Source organism: Orcinus orca, chromosome 9, assembly GCF_937001465.1.
Source record: "Orcinus orca chromosome 9, mOrcOrc1.1, whole genome shotgun sequence".
In the NCBI taxonomy this organism is placed as follows: Eukaryota; Metazoa; Chordata; class Mammalia; order Artiodactyla; family Delphinidae; genus Orcinus; species Orcinus orca.
This window is the reverse complement of record NC_064567.1, coordinates 13,438,161-13,459,086: the sequence shown is the minus strand read 5'-3', so window position 1 is coordinate 13,459,086 and position 20,926 is coordinate 13,438,161. Positions and strand designations below refer to the sequence as shown.

The 20,926-nt window shown below is 44.3% G+C and overlaps 1 protein-coding gene across 6 annotated transcripts in view; it reads right to left on the bottom strand.

Moving 5' to 3' along the window:
• The window catches only part of SLC37A3 (solute carrier family 37 member 3), a 44,805-nt gene extending 26,273 nt beyond the window's left edge, over nt 1-18,532 (bottom strand). For 4 of the 6 annotated variants that reach the window (XM_004272138.3, XM_033432340.2, XM_033432342.2 and 1 more), the window contains exons 1-4: nt 18,422-18,532; nt 9,191-9,351; nt 7,829-7,937; nt 1,148-1,240 (exon numbers count right to left, since the gene is read on the bottom strand). In XM_004272138.3, coding sequence (XP_004272186.1) covers nt 1,148-1,240; nt 7,829-7,937; nt 9,191-9,279 — 291 coding nt within the window. In that variant the 5' untranslated portion in view covers nt 9,280-9,351; nt 18,422-18,532. Of the gene's footprint in view, nt 1-1,147; nt 1,241-7,828; nt 7,938-9,190; nt 9,352-18,165; nt 18,319-18,421 lie in introns of those variants that run through there. The other 2 variants (XM_033432338.2, XM_049715091.1) reach the window with 2 other exon arrangements.
• Between the last annotated feature and the right edge of the window lie 2,394 nt (nt 18,533-20,926).

The window sequence follows — 20,926 nt, the reverse complement described above, 5'->3', positions numbered from 1 at the left end:
TTTAAAGATAAACAGTAAGATGCTGGGGAGAAAAGGTCAGACTGCTCCCCCGGGGGCACAGCTCCAGCTATGGCCACCACCACTCTAATTCAGCAGCCACCACAGACACTCCCTAAGGCCAGACAGAGACTCTGGCTGCCCGATCCCAGGATACTCCCTCAGCCAGAGCTGGCCCCGGCTGTCCCGGTTCTGCTCCCAGGACGATGCCACCCTCTCACGGTTCTCCTGCTCCCTCTCAGCCTCCCTGGCCCACCCCTCATCTTCCCCACCTCGAAATACTGGAAACGCCCCAGCCCCGGCTCAGTCTTCCTACCTCCTCCCTGTCCTTATCAACTCTCCTGACCATTTTCATCCAGTCTCATAATTTAAAAAATCATCTACGGGACTTCCCTGGTGGTCCAGTGGTTAAGACTCCACACTCCCAATGCAGGGGGTCCGGGTTCAATCCCTGGTCAGGGAACTAGATCCCGCATGCATGCTGCAACTAAGAGTTCGCATGCCACAACTAAGGAGCCTGCGAGCTGCAACTTAGGAGCCCTCCTGCCGCAACTAAGAAGCCCACATGCTGCAAGTAAGGAGCCAGTGAGCCACAACTAAGACCCAGCACGACCAAATAAATAAATAAATTTTAAAAAATAAAAATAAAAAATCATCTATATGTGAAGGGCTCTGAAATCTCCACCTACACTCAGGCCTCTGCTCTTCATGAGGTCCTCCCCGGCTGTCCTACATACACGACAAACCCCCTCCTGCCCCCCCACCCGGGCCTGGCTCTTTGCCACAGCACTTACCACCTTCGAATACACTCAGTCATTTACTTATTTACAGCATTTTGTTATCATTTGTCTCCCTTAGCTCCCACTCAAGAAGAGAAGCTTAAAAAAGAATATAAGCTTTATGAAGGAAGGGATTTCTCCTGTGATGCTCACTGATGAATTCCCCATCGACTAGAAAAGTACCTGGCACATGCTCGGCACATGCTAGGTGCTCAAAAAATATGTGTCGAATGGAGGAATAGAGGAATGGGAAGGACACAAAATATAAACTCTCCTCAGTCAGCAAATTCAAAATCCCTTGCCAACTTCATAAGGTTTGGAGTAATTTTACATTTTTCCTCAACATAAAAGCCTAGAGTTCTGAGACTTACCACAGCATAGGAGAAGAGGAAGATGGTGTCAAGTGTTCCGAGGAAAAGAGTGGCTTCCTCTGCACTGGGAAACAAATGGTTGCTGCTCCAGATCTGCAGTCACACAAGAACCAGTCAGTCCCGCTGGTCCAAAGCACCTACACACACAACTACCACCCACCCCCGCATCACCAGGTGGTGATACTGAAAAGAGCAAATCAGCATTCTGTACATAAGGAAACACATATGCAAAAAAGGTCCACAAGGCCAAAATCATTTGCATAACACTAAAATGTTATTTGCTTTTTCCCTTTAACTTTTCCATTGATGGTGCAAAAGCAATGGTGGGTAAAATTCCTGTGCCTTAGCACGGATCAAGGCGGTTACACAACTGTACTATTATATATATATATTTTTTTAATTAATTAATTTAGTTAGTTAGTTTTGGCTGTGTTGGGTCTTCGTTTCTGTGAGAGGGTTTTCTCCAGTTGCGGCGAGCAGGGGCCACTCTTCATCGCGGTGCGCGGGCCTCTCACTATAGCGGTCTCTCGTTGCGGAGCACAAGCTCCAGACGCGCAGGCTCAGTAGTTGTGGCTCACGGGCCCAGCCGCTCCACGGCATGCGGGATCCTCCCAGACCAGGGCTCGAACCCGTGCCCCCTGCATCGGCAGGCAGACCCCCAACCACTGCACCACCAGGGAAGCCCCACAACTGTACTATTAATCACTGTATTCTTTAATGTCGCGCAGTTTAAAAAAAAACAAAGGCAATTTCACTTAAGAATGTCCTTGGCACATGCTAGACGTTCAATAAATATTTGTCGAGCAGTAAAAATTATTGATTTTATTAAATCTGGCCCCTGAGTACATTTTTTAAAATATTTCGTGTGATGAAGCAGAAAATATGCATACAGCACTTATGCACACCAAAGTATGATGGCTATCTTGAGAAAACTGTCTGAGCTGCAAGCTGGAATGTCCTTTTTACTTGAAAGAGTGACTGACAAACAAACCCTAGTTATTCAGATTTGGGTATTTGGCAGATACTTCCTCAGAAAAGAATGAAATGAGCCTGTCACTTCAGGATCCATTCAAAGTACAAGACAGACAAATGGATCTTAATGCAAGTGTATAAAAAAGTTAATGAATACAGTTTCAGATTCCACATTGTAACTAACCTTTAAGAAATTGCCTCTTGTCAAATTCTCATGTAGTATCAAAGACAAATATCCACAATTAACGAAAAAGGCTATTAAAATACTTCTCCCCTTCCTACTATGTATCTGTGAAAGCCAAATTTTCTTCATATACTTTAAAGGATCAAGCTGCAAGCGACTGAATTCAGAAGCAGACATGAAAACCCACTGTCTTCTACTGAGCCAGACATGAAGAGATTTGCAAAAATGTAAATCAATGCCAGTCTCCTTATTAAGTGATTTTTTTCCATTTTGAAAAAGTCATTTTTCACTAAATGTTATTTATGTTAACGTGTTATAGGTTATTTAGTTCATTTATAAATAATTTAAAACCAATGTAGTTTTCTTCAATGTCTTGGTTTTAATTTCTAAAACAGTAAGTCTCCATAAATACAAACCCATAGCTCTTTGGGGTCTGCAGACCAAAAAGGTGTTATACTAAATGATTTCTGAGATGGGTTATTATAGAAAATTTGACTTTGGAATATTAAAAAGAAAAATCACAATCGGCAACTTAAAATACACTCTACCTTTTAACAGAAAGTAAAATCCCCAAATTGTAAGAGAATATATAAAGTGTGATCCTAAAGCATTGTGACTCACTTCCATGAGGCTTAACGCCAACAGTCTTGTTACTTTCCCTCACACACTGCTTTCATGAGCGATAAGAAAGCAGCCCACACGGCTGAGACCCATCAGTATTTCAGTGTGCCAACTTGGGGCCCGAAATATCTCCAATTAGAGTCATTTTGCCACCTTCCTCTCTAACCACAATCTTTGATCCCTGATGCCATCCAGCCTCAACAGGACCCAGAATGAAGCCCTGGGGGGCACACACCAGTGTGAGGAGCTCACATTCAAGCAGCTGCTCCAAGTTTCAGGGTTTTTTTCTTTTTTTTTCTTCTCTTACTAGAAGCCACCAAAATCTCCCTGCAGGTGTGGCTGACACAAAAACTGACAGGTTTCAAAGAGCTTTTTTCTGTTTAAAATTCAGCTGAAATACACTTCTGACTGCCTACTTAACAAGTGTAAACAAACCCCAAAACTAAAAAAAAAAAGCAGGACTAACAAAAAGATTCAGAAAATAGGATAAAAGAGAAAAGACTAGCGAAGAAAGTTAACATCGATAATACAGCTATACGAACAGGAGAGAAGATGACTGTCTTCAGGAAAACTGTGTGAGTCGCAAGCTGAAAAGTCATTTTTACTCGTAAGAGTGACCGACAGACAAACTCTAGTTATTCAGATTTGGGTATCTGGCAGATATTTCCTCAAAAGAGAATGAAATGAACCTGAAGGTCATCAACAAAGTGACTTTAAGGTGCTCAAATCTCACCCGCTGGCCTGCACATATGCACAATTGCCATGTGAAAGGACCGGCCTGTACGTGTGGAGGCCTTTCTTGTGTTGTCAGGGGAGGGCCTGCATTAAGCTACCACAACCGCTACACACTGGGGCACTTCCAGGAAACACAAAAGGTCACAGTGTGGGTTTCCTAAGTGAGAATGTTTATCACTGAACTATAGCTATGCATGGGGGTGGGGAAACTGACACGAAAGCGCTTCCTGAAGCGGCGCTCGGAGGAAGCTGAAGCTGACTTGTGTTCAGGGGTCAGGTATCTGTTGCTGTGAGAATCTGAGTAAGAGCAGCTGTGGCCGAGGTTGAGCTGGAATGTTGAGGGCACCTTGAATCCTGCTTTCCTCTCCTGGAGAGAAGTTTAGACTCTTACACTATTCCCTACACCCTGGAAGGACTGTGCTGTCTGGAGAGTTATGACTTTTTAACTTAATGGAACAAATTTTTGTTCACAATTTTCAATCAAGTTGTCCTCAAATCTTAGATTCGACCATTTCCTCTTCGTTATCTATAAACAGAGATTTTATATCATGATCTCTTACTATGTCCAATGTTTGCCCATGTCAGTGGGATCCATTATAAAATCTCAAGGTATACAGACTGGGTCTGTTTAATTTTTTTGTAAAGCACCTAAGATAGCTATGCATAAACATGAAAGCTATAATAAGCACTTTTTGAGGATGCTGTTTAGGGCACTTAAGAAATGTTAAAAAACATACATAAACAAAATGTTTTTTAGAGTTGACTCATTTTACGTATATTTCCGGTTCTAAGAACGTTCCCACTTTGGACAAGAAAGTAAGTCTCCAAAGGAAGCTAGAGTTAAGATAGTTACAGACCCAGAAGCACAGAAGGAGTGAAAGGTACATACTGCCCTAGCCACTCTGCTCCCAGCAGCAGGCTTCAGGAAAGAAAAAACCTGGATTTTAAAGTCTACAGAAGGGAGTGGAAGGTTGGCACTGCTCTCTATGAGGGCAGGTATGGAAATACAAAGACCTCCAAGATAAGTCAGAACCCAACTTCTACATAATCAATCCATCCAAGCTACTGAGTACATAGTTCTGAAAGATCAGAATGGTGAAACCTACTTCAATAAGCAGCAATTAGAATAAGTAAGTAAGTAAATATCTTAGCAGGAAAATTAATGCAAGTTCAACACAAGCTAATAATGTGACACGGTCACTGGCAGGAAAGAGTTACCATAGCAGACCTGATATGTACCCTTAACAAGGCCTACTTGAAAGGCTGGCCCCTGGAAACTTGGATCTTGGGAGGGTTCCCATCATTCCCTGCTAAGAGTGGCTCCCTGTACCTAAACTGTCTGTCCAAACAATATGGTTTGTGCTGAACACCTGCTTTCCTTATGGGAATGTGGAATTTTCATATGTGCCAGGCAGAGGGTGCCTACATGACTAGCCCCAGTAAAAACCCTGCCACCAAGTCTCTAATGGGCTTCCCTAGTAGACAACATCTCACCGGAGCTGTCATGACTTGCTGCTGGAAAAATTAAGCACATCCATATTATTGCACTGGAAAGGGACTCTTGGAAGGTTTTGCCTGCTTTCCTCTAGACCTTACGCTATGTGCTTTTCCCTTTGCTGACTCTGCTCGGTATGCTTCACTGTAATAAACCACAGTTTTGAGTCATATGCTGAGTCCTATGAGTCCCCCTAGTGAATCATCAAACCTGGGGGTGGCACTGGGGATCTCCATCCCAGTCACCTAAAAAACAAAGGCTGTATAACCAGAAATTCAGCGCCTAAATCAAATCCTATTATTCTATATATTGGTCAGCCTGTACCTGAAAGAGCATATTTAGTGCTCTGTGTCACTAAACTACAGCCGAAGGAGCAGGGATGTTTTGCCTCAACATGAGAAATTTAGGGAGACGGATTTTCCTCAAATATTTAACAGGCTGTCCTACAGCACGAATCAACTTAGTATGCACAGCTCAGGATAAAACCTAAGATCAAAATTAAACAGCAGAACACTCTTACCTCACTATAAGAAAGAACTTCCTAATAATGAGAGTTAAATAAAAATGTAATCATCCACCTAGAAAACAGGGAGTTTCTTCTCCCTGAAGTATTAAATCAGAAGCTAGGTGGTCATCTGTCAATAATGACAAAGAAGGATTCTATACCATTTGAGAGGTTAGGGCATATGATCTCTCTAAGGCCACTTCACCTTGAGGGTCTGTGACGAGTCAGTTAATGATCATTCAGACGTAGTTACCGTGCACACAACACTGGTCAAGGCTCCGTCAAGAAATGTAGCTGTCTAGTCTTAACAGCCTCCCTTTTAAAAGTCCTTGATTAAAAAAAAAAAAAGTCCCTGATAACTTCAATTCCAGAAAAATTGTTCAAGAGCATTTCCACTACAATGTCAGCTCCATGAGGACAGGCTCTTTTCTTTTTTTAATCCTCTAGGCTTTTATTGATTGACTGATTGATTGATTGTATCCTCAGTGCAAGACAGACTGAATAAGCAATTGACTGAATAACTTATTTAAACTTCAGGGTATATTCATATAACCTTCGAATCTCTGTCAATTTTGAATTGGTCCAAATAGGGGAAATAATTTTTAAGAAATAAAAATGCGGGGCTTCCCTGGTGGTGCAGTGGTTAAGAATCCCCCTGCCAATGCAGGGGACACGGGTTCGAGCCCTGGTCCAGGAAGATCCCACATGCCGCGGAGCAACTAAGCCCCTGTGCCACAACTACTGAGCCTGCGCTCTAGAGTCCGTGAGCCACAACTACTGAGCCCGTGGGCCACAACTACTGAAGTCCATGTGCCTAGAGCCCGTGCTCCGCAACAAGAGAAGCCACTGCAATGAGAAGCCTGCGCACCACAACGAAGAGTAGCCCCCACTCACCGCAACTAGAGAAAGCCCACATGCAGCAACAAAGACCCAACGCAGCCAAAAATAAATAAATATTTTAAAAAGTGCAAAGCATATTAACATATACCTATAATTCCACATAAGTAGAGCTCAAACAACATAGTAAAGTTTGACAGGTATGGATTTTTGTATTGAGATATGGCATCATAAAGAATAGCATCTCCAGGACTTCCCCGGTGGCGCAGTGCTTAAGAATCCGCCTGCCAATGCAGGGAACACGCATTCGAGTCCTGGTCCGGGAAGATCCCACCTGCTGCGGAGCAACTAAGCCCGTGCACCACAACTACTGAGCCTGCACTCTAGAGCCCATGAGCCACAACTACTGAAGCCGCCGAGCCTAGAGCCCATGCTCCACAACAAGAGAAGCCACCGCAATGAGAAGCCCGTGCACCACAATGAAGAGTAGCCCCCACTTCCCGCAACTAGAGAAAGCCTGCACGCAGCAATGAAGACCCAACACAGCCAAAAACAAATAAATTTATTTAAAAAAAAGAATAGCATCTCCATTCCAAATAGTCATCAAAGAATTTACTTGGTCCAAAATGAATATAAGAGGGAATTCCCTGGAGGTCCAGTGGTTAGGACTCGGCACTTTCACTGCCAGGGCCTGGATTCGATCCCTGGTCGGGGAACTAAGATCCCGCAAGCCACACGGCACAGCCAAAGAACAAAAACAAAACAAACAAACAAAAATGAATATAAAACTGGATACAGACTCCCTGACTTCAAGTCACTTAAACAAGATAAAAACAAGTGAAATGATTATAAAGTACATAAGTACCTCGACATTAAACTATGTAATATGCAGTGCATATTACAGTGCACAGTTCAGGAGGGGAAAAAAATCAGCAGAAGCTGGGAAAAAAATTTGATAGAAAAAGTGGCATTTTATCTTGACACAAAGAAAAAAGCAAAATTTAGATGGGTGTAAGGAAGGTGAAAGATCATACAAAAGAATACAGGCAAAATCTCAAAGGCAGAAATGAGCATGGTACTTGTGAAACTCGATGAAAAAACCAGCCTAGGCAGAATTGTGTGATTTCAAAACAGTGAGAAATAAGTTGGTTGAAATGGTAAAACAGACCTGAATCAGGGCAAGCTAAGAAATCAGGCAGAATAGTTTGGATTTTATGCCATAGGAAATAGTAAGCCATCCTAAGGATGAATGAAACAAAACAGAACTTAGAAGAATTTATGGGTGGGCGTGGTTCCCTTCTTAAATCCACCCCAGCATTTCGTTCCGCTTACCTCTACCGGCAGTTCAATTGACTTGTTAAAAGCACTTGGGGTCCACTGCTTAGAGATACTGACTTTGACATTGCTAAATGTTTTTCTTGACGCGTGGAGCAACGAGTAACTACAAAAGAGAGAAGAAAGACAGCTGAATGAAAGAAAAACAGATTCAATAAAATCACAGATATATTCCCATTTGTTTTATACAACTTGGAATTCTTCTTTTAAAAAAGAGAAATTCAGAAAGAAAGAGAGAGAGAGGGAAAGAGGGAGGGAAGAAACTGCTTTATAAGAACTATCCACTGAAACACTCTCTGCTAAGCAAAGAAACAACTGACTTGTCTTCTTCAGTATGAGCCCCCATGTTCACTCATAACATGTCTCTGGACCTAGAAGATGGAGATGTGATGGACTGCAACCCCTTTAAATCATGGTTGCAGTTCTGTAAAGGATTTTAAGTCTTTACCAACCACTGGCCACTCATTGCACTAGCCATTCAGTGGCTTTTTACTTGGGGCCTGTCTTTTCCTCATACTGTTGCCTCCCTCAACCCCTCACAAATGGATTTCCCCTAAAGCAAGCATCCAAAATTACCTATCAACTCTTACATAATTAGAAAACCATTTTCCTAGTTTCTGCCTTAAAAATAAAACAACCATCATCATCATTTGCGGTGGCTTCAATAAAGATTAATTATAAATAAAATGTATTCAGAAGAAATAATCAAAATAGTTGAGTCACAGGGTTATGAAAAACGTGCCCTTAACACCAAAGAGCCTGGCTGAAGTCATCTATAGACCACTAAAGAGAGCCACTGAAGGCCACTGAGTCAGACATGGACGATTCTTCAGTCACACTGACTGGTCGGGCTCTCACACGAGTGACCGAAGTTCCTCAAAGAGGTCTCCTACCATCTTTACTGCTCAAGGAGGCATAGAGCATTCCCTGAATACACACATCCTTTGTTCGCAAGCTCCTGGTTTTAACAATTAAAGGACTTTATGTTAGAGCAAGGTTTTTCAATCACAGCAGTATTGATATTTTGGGCCCCCCAAATTCTCTATTGTGGGGGGCTGTCCCGTGCACTGCAGGATGTTTAGCAGCATCCCTGGTCCCAACACACTAGATCCAAGTAGCACCCCTTCCCCCAGCGTGACAACTAAAAATGTCTCCAGACATTGCCAAATATGGGCAAGACAACCCTCGAGAACCACTGTATTAGAGCTATCATAAGGTACTGCAGAAGGACTAGCTGGTCCAGCTCATGATTAGCCCAGGCCAATCACTGCATTAAGCACTTGACATGCAATAAATAGCTCCTTCAAAAGGAAAACAAGGACAAGAACAACAAGAGAAGAGTTTCAGTGGTCCACTTACCTGAAGAAGGTGAGCAGGAACACCACCACATGATGATGGCTGAACTGGGAGAGCAGAGCTCCTCTTTGAAAAATATTTGGCCAGGCCATGTTCCTCCTGACCTTCCTTCTCACCTTGACCTTAAAGTCTGGATAGTGAATGGTTTACATCATTTCTTCTTTCTGGAAAAACAAAACACATTATTAACATTACTCATAATAGGCATATTATCCAAAAACAGAATTATTTAGACTTACAACCAGTCACTGTATAATCAGGCCTAGAAAAAAAAAATTACGTGGATTAGTTGACACCAAAAAACTAGGTTGATAATTATGTTTTATAGCTATTAACTAGTCCTTTAAAAAGAAATCCTTGGGGCTTCCCTGGTGGCGCAGTGGTTAAGAATCCGCCTGCCTATGCAGGGGACACGGGTTCGAGCCCTGGTCGGGGAAGATCTCACATGCCGCAGAGCAACTAAGCCCGCGCTCCACAACTACTGAGCCAGCGCTCCAGAGCCCGCAAGCCACAACTACTGAAGCCCGCACACCTAGAGCCGGTGCTCCGCAACAAGAGAAGCCACCGCAATGAGAAGCCCGCGCACCGCAACGAAGAGTAGCCCCAGCTCGCCACAACTAGAGAAAGCCTGCGCGCAGCAACAAAGACCCAACACAGCCAATAAGTAAATAAATAAATAAATAAATTTATTATTTAAAAAAAAAAGAAATCCTTTATGAAAGATTACCTCCTAAAAGAACGAACTCTCATACAAACTGATAAGAAAATCACTAATTCTGACTGGAAAATGAGCAACGGAAATGAACAGACAACTCAGAAGAAATGAAATGGCTATTAAACTTATCAAATAAGAGTTCCAATCTCATTAGAACATAAGAAATGCTAATTATGGTAACAAAAAAAGTTTGCATAGTTAAAAAAGACTGTGCTCAATGCAGCTCAAGGTCTAATGATCCTGAACTCTCATACACTTGCTGATGGAAGCGAAAAGTAACACAATTTTATAGGAAGACGATCCGGCCATGTGCATTGAGAGCCTTTGACACAAAAATTCAATTTCCAGGGATTTATTCCTAAAGAAATACAAGATGCATTCAGCTCTATACACAAGGGTAGTTTTCACAAAAAGTCGGAAGAGCTCTCTTATATGAAGAAATGAACTTTGTGCCAGTCATAAAGGAACAGGGGAAAGAGACAGGGCCACACCTCTGCCATCTCCTTCCACTTCCTCTCACCTCTCCTCTGTCCTCTCGGAAAGCCACATCCACACTCTGACACCAAGACTAATGAAGCATAAAGTAAGCACCTACACTTAATGTCTCCAGCTATGAGTCTGCAGAAACAACCTAAACATGCAATAAGAGGGGAATAATTAAACAAATTATGGTATATCCAAATGGCTGAATATTTTATCATTTGACATGATGATTAAGACTTTATAATAACATGAGTAAATGGCAAGTGAAACGTGTAGGATATGACTTATAATCAACTGAACTCTAGATTTACATAATATTTACAAGTAAACAGGGAATATATAGTTCTCTCTAGGCAGTGGGATTATGGGTAATTATACTTTTCTATATATTTTCCTAAAAATTCTACAATAAAATGTATATTACTTTTAAATCAGGAGAGAAAACATCCACAGCATTGTAAAAGTCCTATAGTTTATCTGCATATTAGGAAAAAATTAAATTAAATTAACAGGGGCTTCGCTGGTGGTGCAGTGGTTAAGAATCCGCCTGCTAATGCAAGGGACACGGGTTCAAGCCCTGGGAAGATCCCACATGCTGCAGAGCAACTAAGCCCGTGCACCACAACTACTGAGCCCGTGCTGTAGAGCCCGCGTGCCACAACTACTGAGCTCATGTGCCACCACTACTGAAGCCTGGACGCCTAGAACCCGTGCTCCGCAAAAAGAGAAGCCACCACAATGAGAAGCCCATGCACCAAAACGAAATGTAGCTCCCGCTCGCCGCAACTAGAGAAAGCCTGCGTGCAGCAACGACGACCCGACGCAGCCAAAAACAAATAAATTAAAAACAAAAACAGGGCTTCCCTGGTGGTGCAGTGGTTGAGAATCCCTCTGCCGATGCAGGGGACACAGGTTCGTGCCCCGGTCTGGGAAGATGCCGCGGAGCGGCTGGGCCCGTGAGCCATGGCCGTTGAGCCTGCGCGTCCGGAGCCTGTGCTCCGCAACGGGAGAGGCCACAACAGTGAGAGGCCCGTGTACCGCAAAAAAAAAAAAAAAAAAAAAAAAGCTTAAAAAAAAATTAAATTAACAAAATACCTTGTATGATAAACATACTACAATAATAGTCAAGGTAGGAGACAAACTCAAAAGCTTCCAGCACTAAAATTAGTGAATCACAGGACTTTGCCCAAGGCTGTGTTCCCTGTAACTGCTATTTATACTCCTGTTCTCTATTACAATTTATACTACTGATTGGTAGATGAACCCAAAACCTTAAATGCTGAGAGACCCAGCTGAAAGGCCATCCTTTTTGTTTGTTTGTTTGTTTGTTTTTGCAGTACACATGCCTCTCACTGTTGTGGCCTCTCCTGTTGCGGAGCACAGGCTCCAGACGCGCAGGCTCAGCGGCCATGGCTCACGGGCCCAGCTGCTCCGCAGCATGTGGGATCTTCCCGGACCGGGGCATGAACCCATGTCCCCTGCATCGGCAGGCGGACTCTCAACCACTGCGCCACCAGGGAAGCCCTGAAAGGCCATTCTTGAAACTTTTGGATAAAAGATACAAAGTCGAGATGGTTAAAGTTATATAAACATTATAGCTGATTCACTTACTGGCTGTGAGCCCTTGGACACATCAATCTGTCTGAAGCACAGACTGTCATGTGTAAAATGGCCTATCTCTTCTGGGACCAAAATAAACAATGCATGTAAGGTATTAAGATAATTATTTTAGCCACTGATCTGCCCAGGGTTAATCCCATATCAGGAGAATATAGTTAATTTCACATAATCATTCTCCTTGAAAAATGTTAAAACAAAATTATGAGCCAAGTAAGACAACAAATTTCCACTCACAAAATGTAAATAAACTTTCTGTCTGTAATTCCAGGAAGTTACAAACCTGAGAGCTACTAGTGTTACTGCTAAATTTACCTCTATCCCCCAAATTAAGCATGACACCCAAGTGAAACAACTCAAAGTTTTAACCATTCTTTATAAATCATAGCTCTTTGACCTGAACACACTCACAACTCAAAACACTGTACTGAATACTTCAGAAAAGGTTGTGGGTTATGAAATTCTATAATTAATTACGTAAGAGAATAATTCCAAAAATGTATGCTCCAACAGATTGGAATTACTTGCTTCGGCAATAATGGTTGTGGATTTCAGGCCTGTACAGTTACATTAATGGTGCTAAGTGACTACCAAGCTGTTTGAGACCATCTGGATTTAGTTTCTAAATAAACCACCTTTTCCTTAGCTACAGTGACAGGGAAGAAAATGCTTAATAAGTTCAATGGGAAAAGAGTTTAAACATTCATCTGATGTTGGCAGAATGCCATTTAAAATGAATACTATTATAACATCTGGTCCTATATAATTATAATCATTAATAACAATACCTTGCATTTATATGTCCTACATCACAGAAGTGATTTCTGATCATCTGTGAGCTCTGGAGCCCTGCAGAAGCACAGAGTTTTTGCCAAGTCCAACTCTATTAAGCACATCCTACTTTTAGACCATTTTCTTTCCAGCTCTGAATACAGACTGAACAAATGTCTAACATTTTTCAAGCTTATGTAAATGCTGTTATAATTAATAAAGCCAAAATTCATTTTAAGTGTTTCTGAATAGAAGCTTGTCATTTAGTATTTTCTTAATCCATGGATACTAAATATACAACTGTCATGTGAGACCAAGAATGATCTTAAAAAAAAAAAAAAACTTATAAAAAGTAAGATCCCTGCCATCAAAAAGGATGCAGAACCATTGAGCCTTATTCTACTTTTCAAGGCTAGTTCATGATCATTAACTCATCTGACTTGTAAGAAGCTTTCTGAGATCCTATAGGATCACCCACACAATATACTTTCCAGGATGGAACACTCCATATTGTGTGATGGAGGCTAAATAAAAAGATGGCTTCACATGTGACACGCCCAGGCAGAGGGCAATCTCCCCCTTATAAACACTGCCTTGGAATATAAAACATTCCCCAAATTTCACTTTCCATACATATTTAGAGTCCATTCCAACTCAAAATAGTAAGATTTAAAGCTGTCTTGTAGGGACTTCCCTGGTGGCGCAGTGGTTAAGAATCCGCCTGCCAATGCAGGGGACACGGGTTCAATCCCTGGTCCAGGAAGATCACACATGCTGTGAAGCAACTAAGCCCATGCGCCACAACTATGGAGCCTGCGCTCCAGAGCCCGCGAGCCACAACTACTGAAGCCTAGGCGCCTAGAGCCCATGCTCCGCAACAAGAGAAGCCACCGCAATGAGAAGCCCACGCACTGCAACAAAGAGTAGCCCCGGCTCGCCGCAACTAGAGAAAGCCCATGCACAGCAACAAAGACCCAACGCAGCCCAAAATTAATTAATTATTTAAAAATAATAAATAAATAAAGTTGTCTCATATTAGGAACACTTTGGGGGAAACAGACTGCGGAGTGGAAAGGGGAGAGACTGGCAGAAAGGAGATCACCTGCCACCTCCATCTCATCGCACCCATCCTCACCCGACCCCCACTGGAAGGAAATGCTCTCTGGAAATGGAGAGAAGTAGTTAATCTACTCCTCCATACTATGACCCTGTTCTGCGAGTTCTTGCCTTTCCTACCCTGGCGGACTCCTGCCTGCCCCCAGATAACACTGCTTCCTCTGGGGTCTCTCAGCGAGAAGCAATCTTCCTTTTCACAACCACTCTTCCTCCTTGCGAGACTCCAGCTTCTCTGAAGCTCCTGGGCCTCGCTGCCCACTGCCCTTCACAGCCGTTGTCTCCTGGTCACCTGCTGTCCCCCCTCTGCTCTGTCTCATGTCAACACCCAGATGGGTAACCTAGCAGACCCTTGTCCTCTTCCCACCAATCTTTTCCTCTATCCCACAAGCAAAACCCACTCCGTGGTCAAAACCCAGCCCGTGTCATCTACTAAGCAGTAAGTGCATCACCTCCCAAACTGCATTTCAAACATCTTGCTTTGTCTCCTTCCAGAAAACTGCTTACTTCATACTCCCCACTCCAAAGTCATTTTACCTCAGCAAGCTCCCAATTAGGTCACCTCCCCATTTTTTCCCTTCATCCATGACCCTCCTCCTGTCCTCATTCCCTTCTTTCCCAACTTAGAATCTGCACTATCTCCCTTATGGGCCTTTTTTTCCTCGCTTGCCTCTGGCCTCCTCCCCTGGGCCCAAGTGGTTGAGTTTTGCCAGAGAAAAATCAAAGGAGCGGGCTGGTTTCACTTTTCAGATTCAAAACCACAAACCTCAGAGGGCATGCAGCTCTGCCCAGCAAGTCCACACTTGCCTAAGGACCTGCTTTCTCAACATCTGAGATAACCACTTACACTTCTCTCTCTAAACTTCCAAGATCTCTGTCCCCTTTATCTGGTACCACGGCTTTCTGCCTATGATTCCCAGAGCGCCAGCTCTAACTCAGACCCTCCAGGGCTCCCAGCGGCACAGCCAACCAACCACTTGAGAGCCCTCCTTGGAACTAAAAGACAATTTCACAATTCTTCACTTCCTCCCTCCACACCCATTCGTCCCCAGCACTGCCCTCACAAGATGGTACCACCAAGGCAACTAACACTTAGCCCTCATTTCTCCTTTCCTCTCAGCTTCCACATCCAACCCATTACTAAATCCAGTCCTTTTCACCCCAAAATTCAGCCCAAATCCATCCTCTTCTCTCCATCCCCACAGCCACTACCAAGGTCAACCACCCACATCTTCTACCAAGCCTAGTGCAACAGCCTCCGGCAGGGTTTCACTATTTTACATCTAGCACACACACCAGCCCCCTGCTGCCCATCACTCTTCACACATCAGCCAGAAACATATCTTAAAACATAAATCAGCTGTCATTCTTCTGCTTAAAATGCCTTCTTCACTGTTTCCCAAGACTCATATAAAACCACAAGAGTTTTGCCATGGCCTCCAAAACCTGTATGCAGTAGATGCTATACACATACGGTAGAAAGTTCAAAGGGTATATACACGGTGACACCTCCCTCCCTGTTCTCACGTCACCCGGGGCTCCTACCATTGCTTCTGCATTCTTGCAGAATGGTAGAAAGTTCAAAGGGTATATACACAGTGACACCTCCCTCCCTGTTCTCATGTCACCAGGGGCTCCTACCATTGCTTCTGCATTCCTGCAGAATCTGCACCTGTGCGTGCATTCCAGGCGTAGCCCCACACTCACACATACACAAATGCACACACTATCCTGCACTATTTTTTCTCTTCACTTATCAGAGGGTGGAGGTCCACCCCATCTGCACCTACAGAGCTGCCGCAGTCCAGTCTCCTGCGGGACATCTGGGTGGGTCCCAGTCCTCTGCCGCTGTACACAGCGTGGAGCTAGCCGTTTCCTTCTCCTCTGTGCCCCCCTTGCTCCGCCCCCCACCAGCATCACTCCTCCACATGGCTACCATCTCCCTAGCACCCAATCCCTTTCTTGCCCCTGAACACACCAAGCCCTTCCTTGCTTTGGGACTTCGCATTTGCTCTTCTGTTGTCTGACATGCTTTCCTCCTGGTTCTTTGCAAACGGCTTGCTCTTGCCTTTCCCTGGCTCAGCCTCAAGTGTCATCCGCTAGAGTGGCTGCCTGGATCGTCCTATCTAAAATGGGCTCCCTCCGTTACTACCTCTCCCATCTCCATCTGCTTTTTCCCTTCACAGCATTTCTCCCAATCTCATTATCTGCTTTAATTGTTCACATGTTTATTGTTCATCTGTAAGTTCCACATCTGTCTTAACACCACAGCTACAACCCCAGGGCCTAGCAGAGCATTTAGAATGATCAGTAAAGATTTTCTGAATGAATGAATGCTTTGACTGATGGCCGACACTGAATGCTTTCAAAGTGCCAGGCCCTGTGCTAGGTACTTACCATGTGCCATTGCATTTAGTTCTCACCATATCTTACAGATAAAAAAATGGATTTTACAAAGTAATATCTCTTAGGAGGTGAAAGGAGCATTCAAACCCAGACCTGACCCTAGACCCTACGTTATACTGTGTAAGAGGGAAGGTTAAAAGGTTAAAATATCCCAAGTTGGGTAAAACACAGTAATTAAAAATATCACACATTAAACATGGAAGTATAGATGCAGGATGGAAAAAAAGCACCTTATTAGTAACTGTGGTTCTCACACACACTTAAATAAGAAGGGCAATTACTTCACTCCCTAGACTTCAGTTTTTATGTTTGCAAAGTAAAATGATTATGTATACTCAGTATAGAGGTAGGGGGAAAAGTACTAAATGGATAGTTGAGCTCACCTATTGTGACAGTTGTGCATTCTGTAATTTACACAAGTATCTTTTTTATCCCACATGACCTCATTTGAGGTCGTTTCCCTGTATCATGTAAATCCTTTTATTCGAAACTCAAGTCTTCCTGTAATTTGTCTCTCTTCTTAAATTGTTCCTTACCACAGATGTAAAATACCTAGCACTTTTCTGTAAAATTCTCTCAGGGTTCCCCAAACCACGTTCTTCCTACCTATTTTGAACATATTCCAAAGACAACAGTTTTCAAGATAAAAATCTTTCCCTCTCCTAGACAAAGGACTTATACTCAAGTTAATGGTCATTGCTCTGACATCTCCTTACCACTGGTGAACAAGACAAATCAGAACCTGAGACAATGACTAATACACTGGATCCTGACAGCTAGTGAGCAACAAGACAGTGCACCGACTTTGAGCTTATGAAAGTATCATTTCAGGGTTATTTTCTGATGCAGAGACCAGATATCAAAGATTAATAGAAGATTGTCATCTGAAGCCACAACATGGCCCACACAAAGGCATGAAAGTTCCAGGTTGGAATTCAAGACCCTCCACTTAACTTCTTTGAGTCTCAATTTCCTCACTGAAGATTAAATGAGACAATTTATCTAAGTACAGCACCTGGGGCTTCCCTCGTGACGCAGTGGTTAAGAATCCGCCTGCCAATGCAGGGGACATGGGTTCGAGCCCTAATCCGGGAAGAGCGCACATGCCGCGGAGCAACTAAGCCCGTGCGCCACAACTACTGAGCCTGTGCTCTAGAGTCCGTGCTCTGCAACCAGAGAAGCCAAGGCAATGAGAGCCCGCGCACCGCAACGAAGAGTAGCTCCCGCTCGCCGCAACTAGAGAAAAGCCCGCACGCATCAATGAAGACACAACGCAGACAAAAATAATTTTTTAAAAAAGACCCAACGCAGCCAAAAATAAATTAATTTAGTAAGTAAGTACAGTGCCTGGCATATAGCAAACATTCAACAAATGGGAAAAAAAAGAATTCAACCATCAAAACGCTGAAGAAAGAAGGTGGCCATTAAAAATCATATTTTGCTCACCCCAGGAACTCCCTACAATCCTTTCAGTAAGTTATCAGGAGATCGCCTAGTTTCTGGAAACACCAAAAACCCTGTGGACACGTTCCCATAATCCCGTGAGACGTGAGAATAAACAGACCACATTGTGCACACAAGAATACTGAGTTAATGACGAAAAAGCGATCAGATAAATTCCTGACCGAGACCGTGGTAGTTACCAAAAGGCAAAGCCCAGTTATTCCACTAAGACCCTTCTCCCTCTGTGGCCTCACTACATCCTCTCCAAAAGCCTGCCCGCCCTACCTGTGAGGTACCCTTCCACCTGGTCTAGACGACAAACCCTTTTCTTGCACAGGCGCCCCCGCCACCGCGCTGGCGTGGGGCCCGGCCGCCGGCTCTCCCCGGAGGCCCTCCCGACCCTCCCGCTCCCCTCCGCTACGGTACTCGCCGGCCCGCTACGGTACTCCGCCGGTCCCGGAGCACCTGGGCGCCGAGGAGCCAGGCACAGCGTGGACGGAACGAGGGGTGGCCGGCCTTGCCCGCGGCGCCACACCCACCGGCCGCCACCTTCTGCCTCTCCGCCCCGTCCCCTCGTCGCCTGGAAGCTCCTCGGACCTGCCCTCGCCTACGGCGCCCCTCACCCCCGCCCCAAGCCGGGTTCCGGCCGTTCTCGGCTCGGGCCCGGCGCGTCGCCACTCGCGCACCCGAGTCCGCAGTAGCAGTCGCACTCCGGCCGCCCGATAGCTCCTCTCGCTCCGCCACGCCCGCAAGCTTGCCACTCCCACCGCCACCTCACCGGCGCCGCCGCGGCCAGGGTTTCCGGGCATTCACGTGACCCGTCGGTACCCGAGGCATGCTGGGAGTTGTAGTCCGACCGCGCGGCTTTACCTGAGGGCCACTGGGCAGGGAGGGGAGGGGGAGGGGAGGGGAGGGGACTGGAAGAGAGGGAGGAGAGGGAGGGGAGGGGAGGGACAAGGGAGGGACAGGGGAGGGGAGGGGAGGGGGAGGGGGAGTGTCGACTTCCAGACGGCGCCAGAGGCCTGGGTGGACCCGGCAGCTCCGAGGGGGAAGTGGGGGTCGGAGGGACGGACACCAGCCAGGACTGTTAGGAAAGAAGCAGTGCGGGAGAGAAAAGATATAATCTGGGAAAAAATTATGTATATATAAATCATCTTTTTTTTAAAAAAACCTTTATTCTGCATTTTGTTTTGAGAGAAAGAAATGCGCTGCTAGGTGTGCTACTGACCTGCCATGAGGGCATAAGCTTTAAATTTTTGTTGAATTAAATACAGTTGCCCATAAGGACAGGGTTATTAGTCTGTCGGTATAATTCACTGTTGTACATCCCACCCCCATCACCCAAACAAATAAATGAGTGTTAAGATCCTGGCAACCTCAAGCAAAAACTGAAGGCCTCCAATAAAGATGTAAAACAAAAAAAAACTGAAGGCCTTACAACACACGACTCTGAACAAGGGTCTTTTGCCCTCCCGGGCTCTCTTTCAACTGCTAGGGGGAAAATAAATAAATAAATAAGTCTTTCAACCCAGAAAACCTCTCCACAAAGATAGCAGATTAGAAAACAGTTTTATTATTGAATACGCTTTGAATCAGACTGCGACGCACATCACAGGCAACGCGCTAAGAGGTAACAAAGGAAGAAAGGAATCTCCCCCTTACATTGCCAGGCAGACACTACCCACTCCAGGCAAGTTCTCAGATAATCACTACTCCTCAAGTGAGAGGACTCGACTGGACCTTATGTCACAAATATTTCTCCTAACTTTATCATGGTCACTGGGGAGACCACCGGAGTTGGCTTATCCAGAGAACTTCTCACACCTTTAGGACAAACAAACTTTTCACACCTTTAGGACAGGAGATGGTTTTGCAAATTGGAGCAAAGCCCCCACGGAAGTTAGCCTCCCATCCTGCCACAGGAACTGGGAGTTAGGGGCAATAGCTCCCTGGATGTTTGAATTTCAAAAGATGGCTCCCAGGTCCTGGAGGAAACATTCCAGAGTTGTGAGACCGGCAGAGGTTATTTAGCCATTCTAAAGATATACATATATTCGAAAAGGACAGAAATTTTGAAAGAAAAAGGAGGGAGGGGGGTCCTCTTCCCTTATTTTCAACAAGGAGAATTAAGTCTCTTATTTTTAATTTGTATTTGCCTTTACACAATGCAGGGGTAGTTTTGTTTCCAGTCATCAGAGGGTGTGGCTGGGGAAATGTGATATTATGGGGAGCAACCATAAATCAACCAGACCAGGCGTTTCACACTTATTGTAAAAAACAAATTGTGGACAATTATTCAACTTTAAAAGAATGAAATTATGACACATGCTACAACATGGATGAACCCTGAAAACATTAAACTAAGTGAGAGAAGCCAGGCACAAAAGGACACTTACTGTATGATTCCACTTGTATGAGGTACGTAGGGTAATCAAATTTATTGAGACAGAAAGTAGAATAATGGCTACCAAGGGCTGGGGGGGAGGGGAAGTAGGAGTTATTGTTTAACAGGATATAGAGTTTCAGTTGGAGATGATGAAAAAGTTCTGGAGACGGATGGTGGTGATGGCTACACAACAATGTGAATATATTTAAGACCACTGGATGATACACTTAAAAATGGTTAAAATGGTAAACTGTATATATTGTGAGATATATGTGAGTATATGCACGTATGTATGTGTGTGTGTATAAGTATATGACCTGCATCACCACCAGCCAGGTCAAGAATGCCTTCTTCCCCATAACCCAAGTTCTGCTCTTTGCACTTATAGTCAGCATTGGTGGAGAGGGTCGGGGTAGGGAAAAGCAGCATCTCTCCTTGACGTCCATAACCATTCGGGCATTTTACCATTCGAATTATACTTGCTCTCCAAGTGCGAAGTCTGAGTCAGCTGGGGTTTTTTGGTTTGGGGTTTTTTTTTTTCTTTATCAGTAATCATTACCAGAAGAAGAGAACATTTTGACACCTAACCTCACGGACATATCTCACGGGTTTTATTTCCTGCCCCTGCCCATACATTTGTCATGGATCTTGACCTACATTTCATTTTGAAGCCTCATATGCATGACTGTGGCTTTCAGAGCACAGTCTGCAGGGCCTTCCCTGGTAGTCCAGTGGTTAGGACTCCACGCTTCCATTGCTGGGGGCACGGGTTCAATCCCTCATCAGGGAACTAAGATCCCGCATG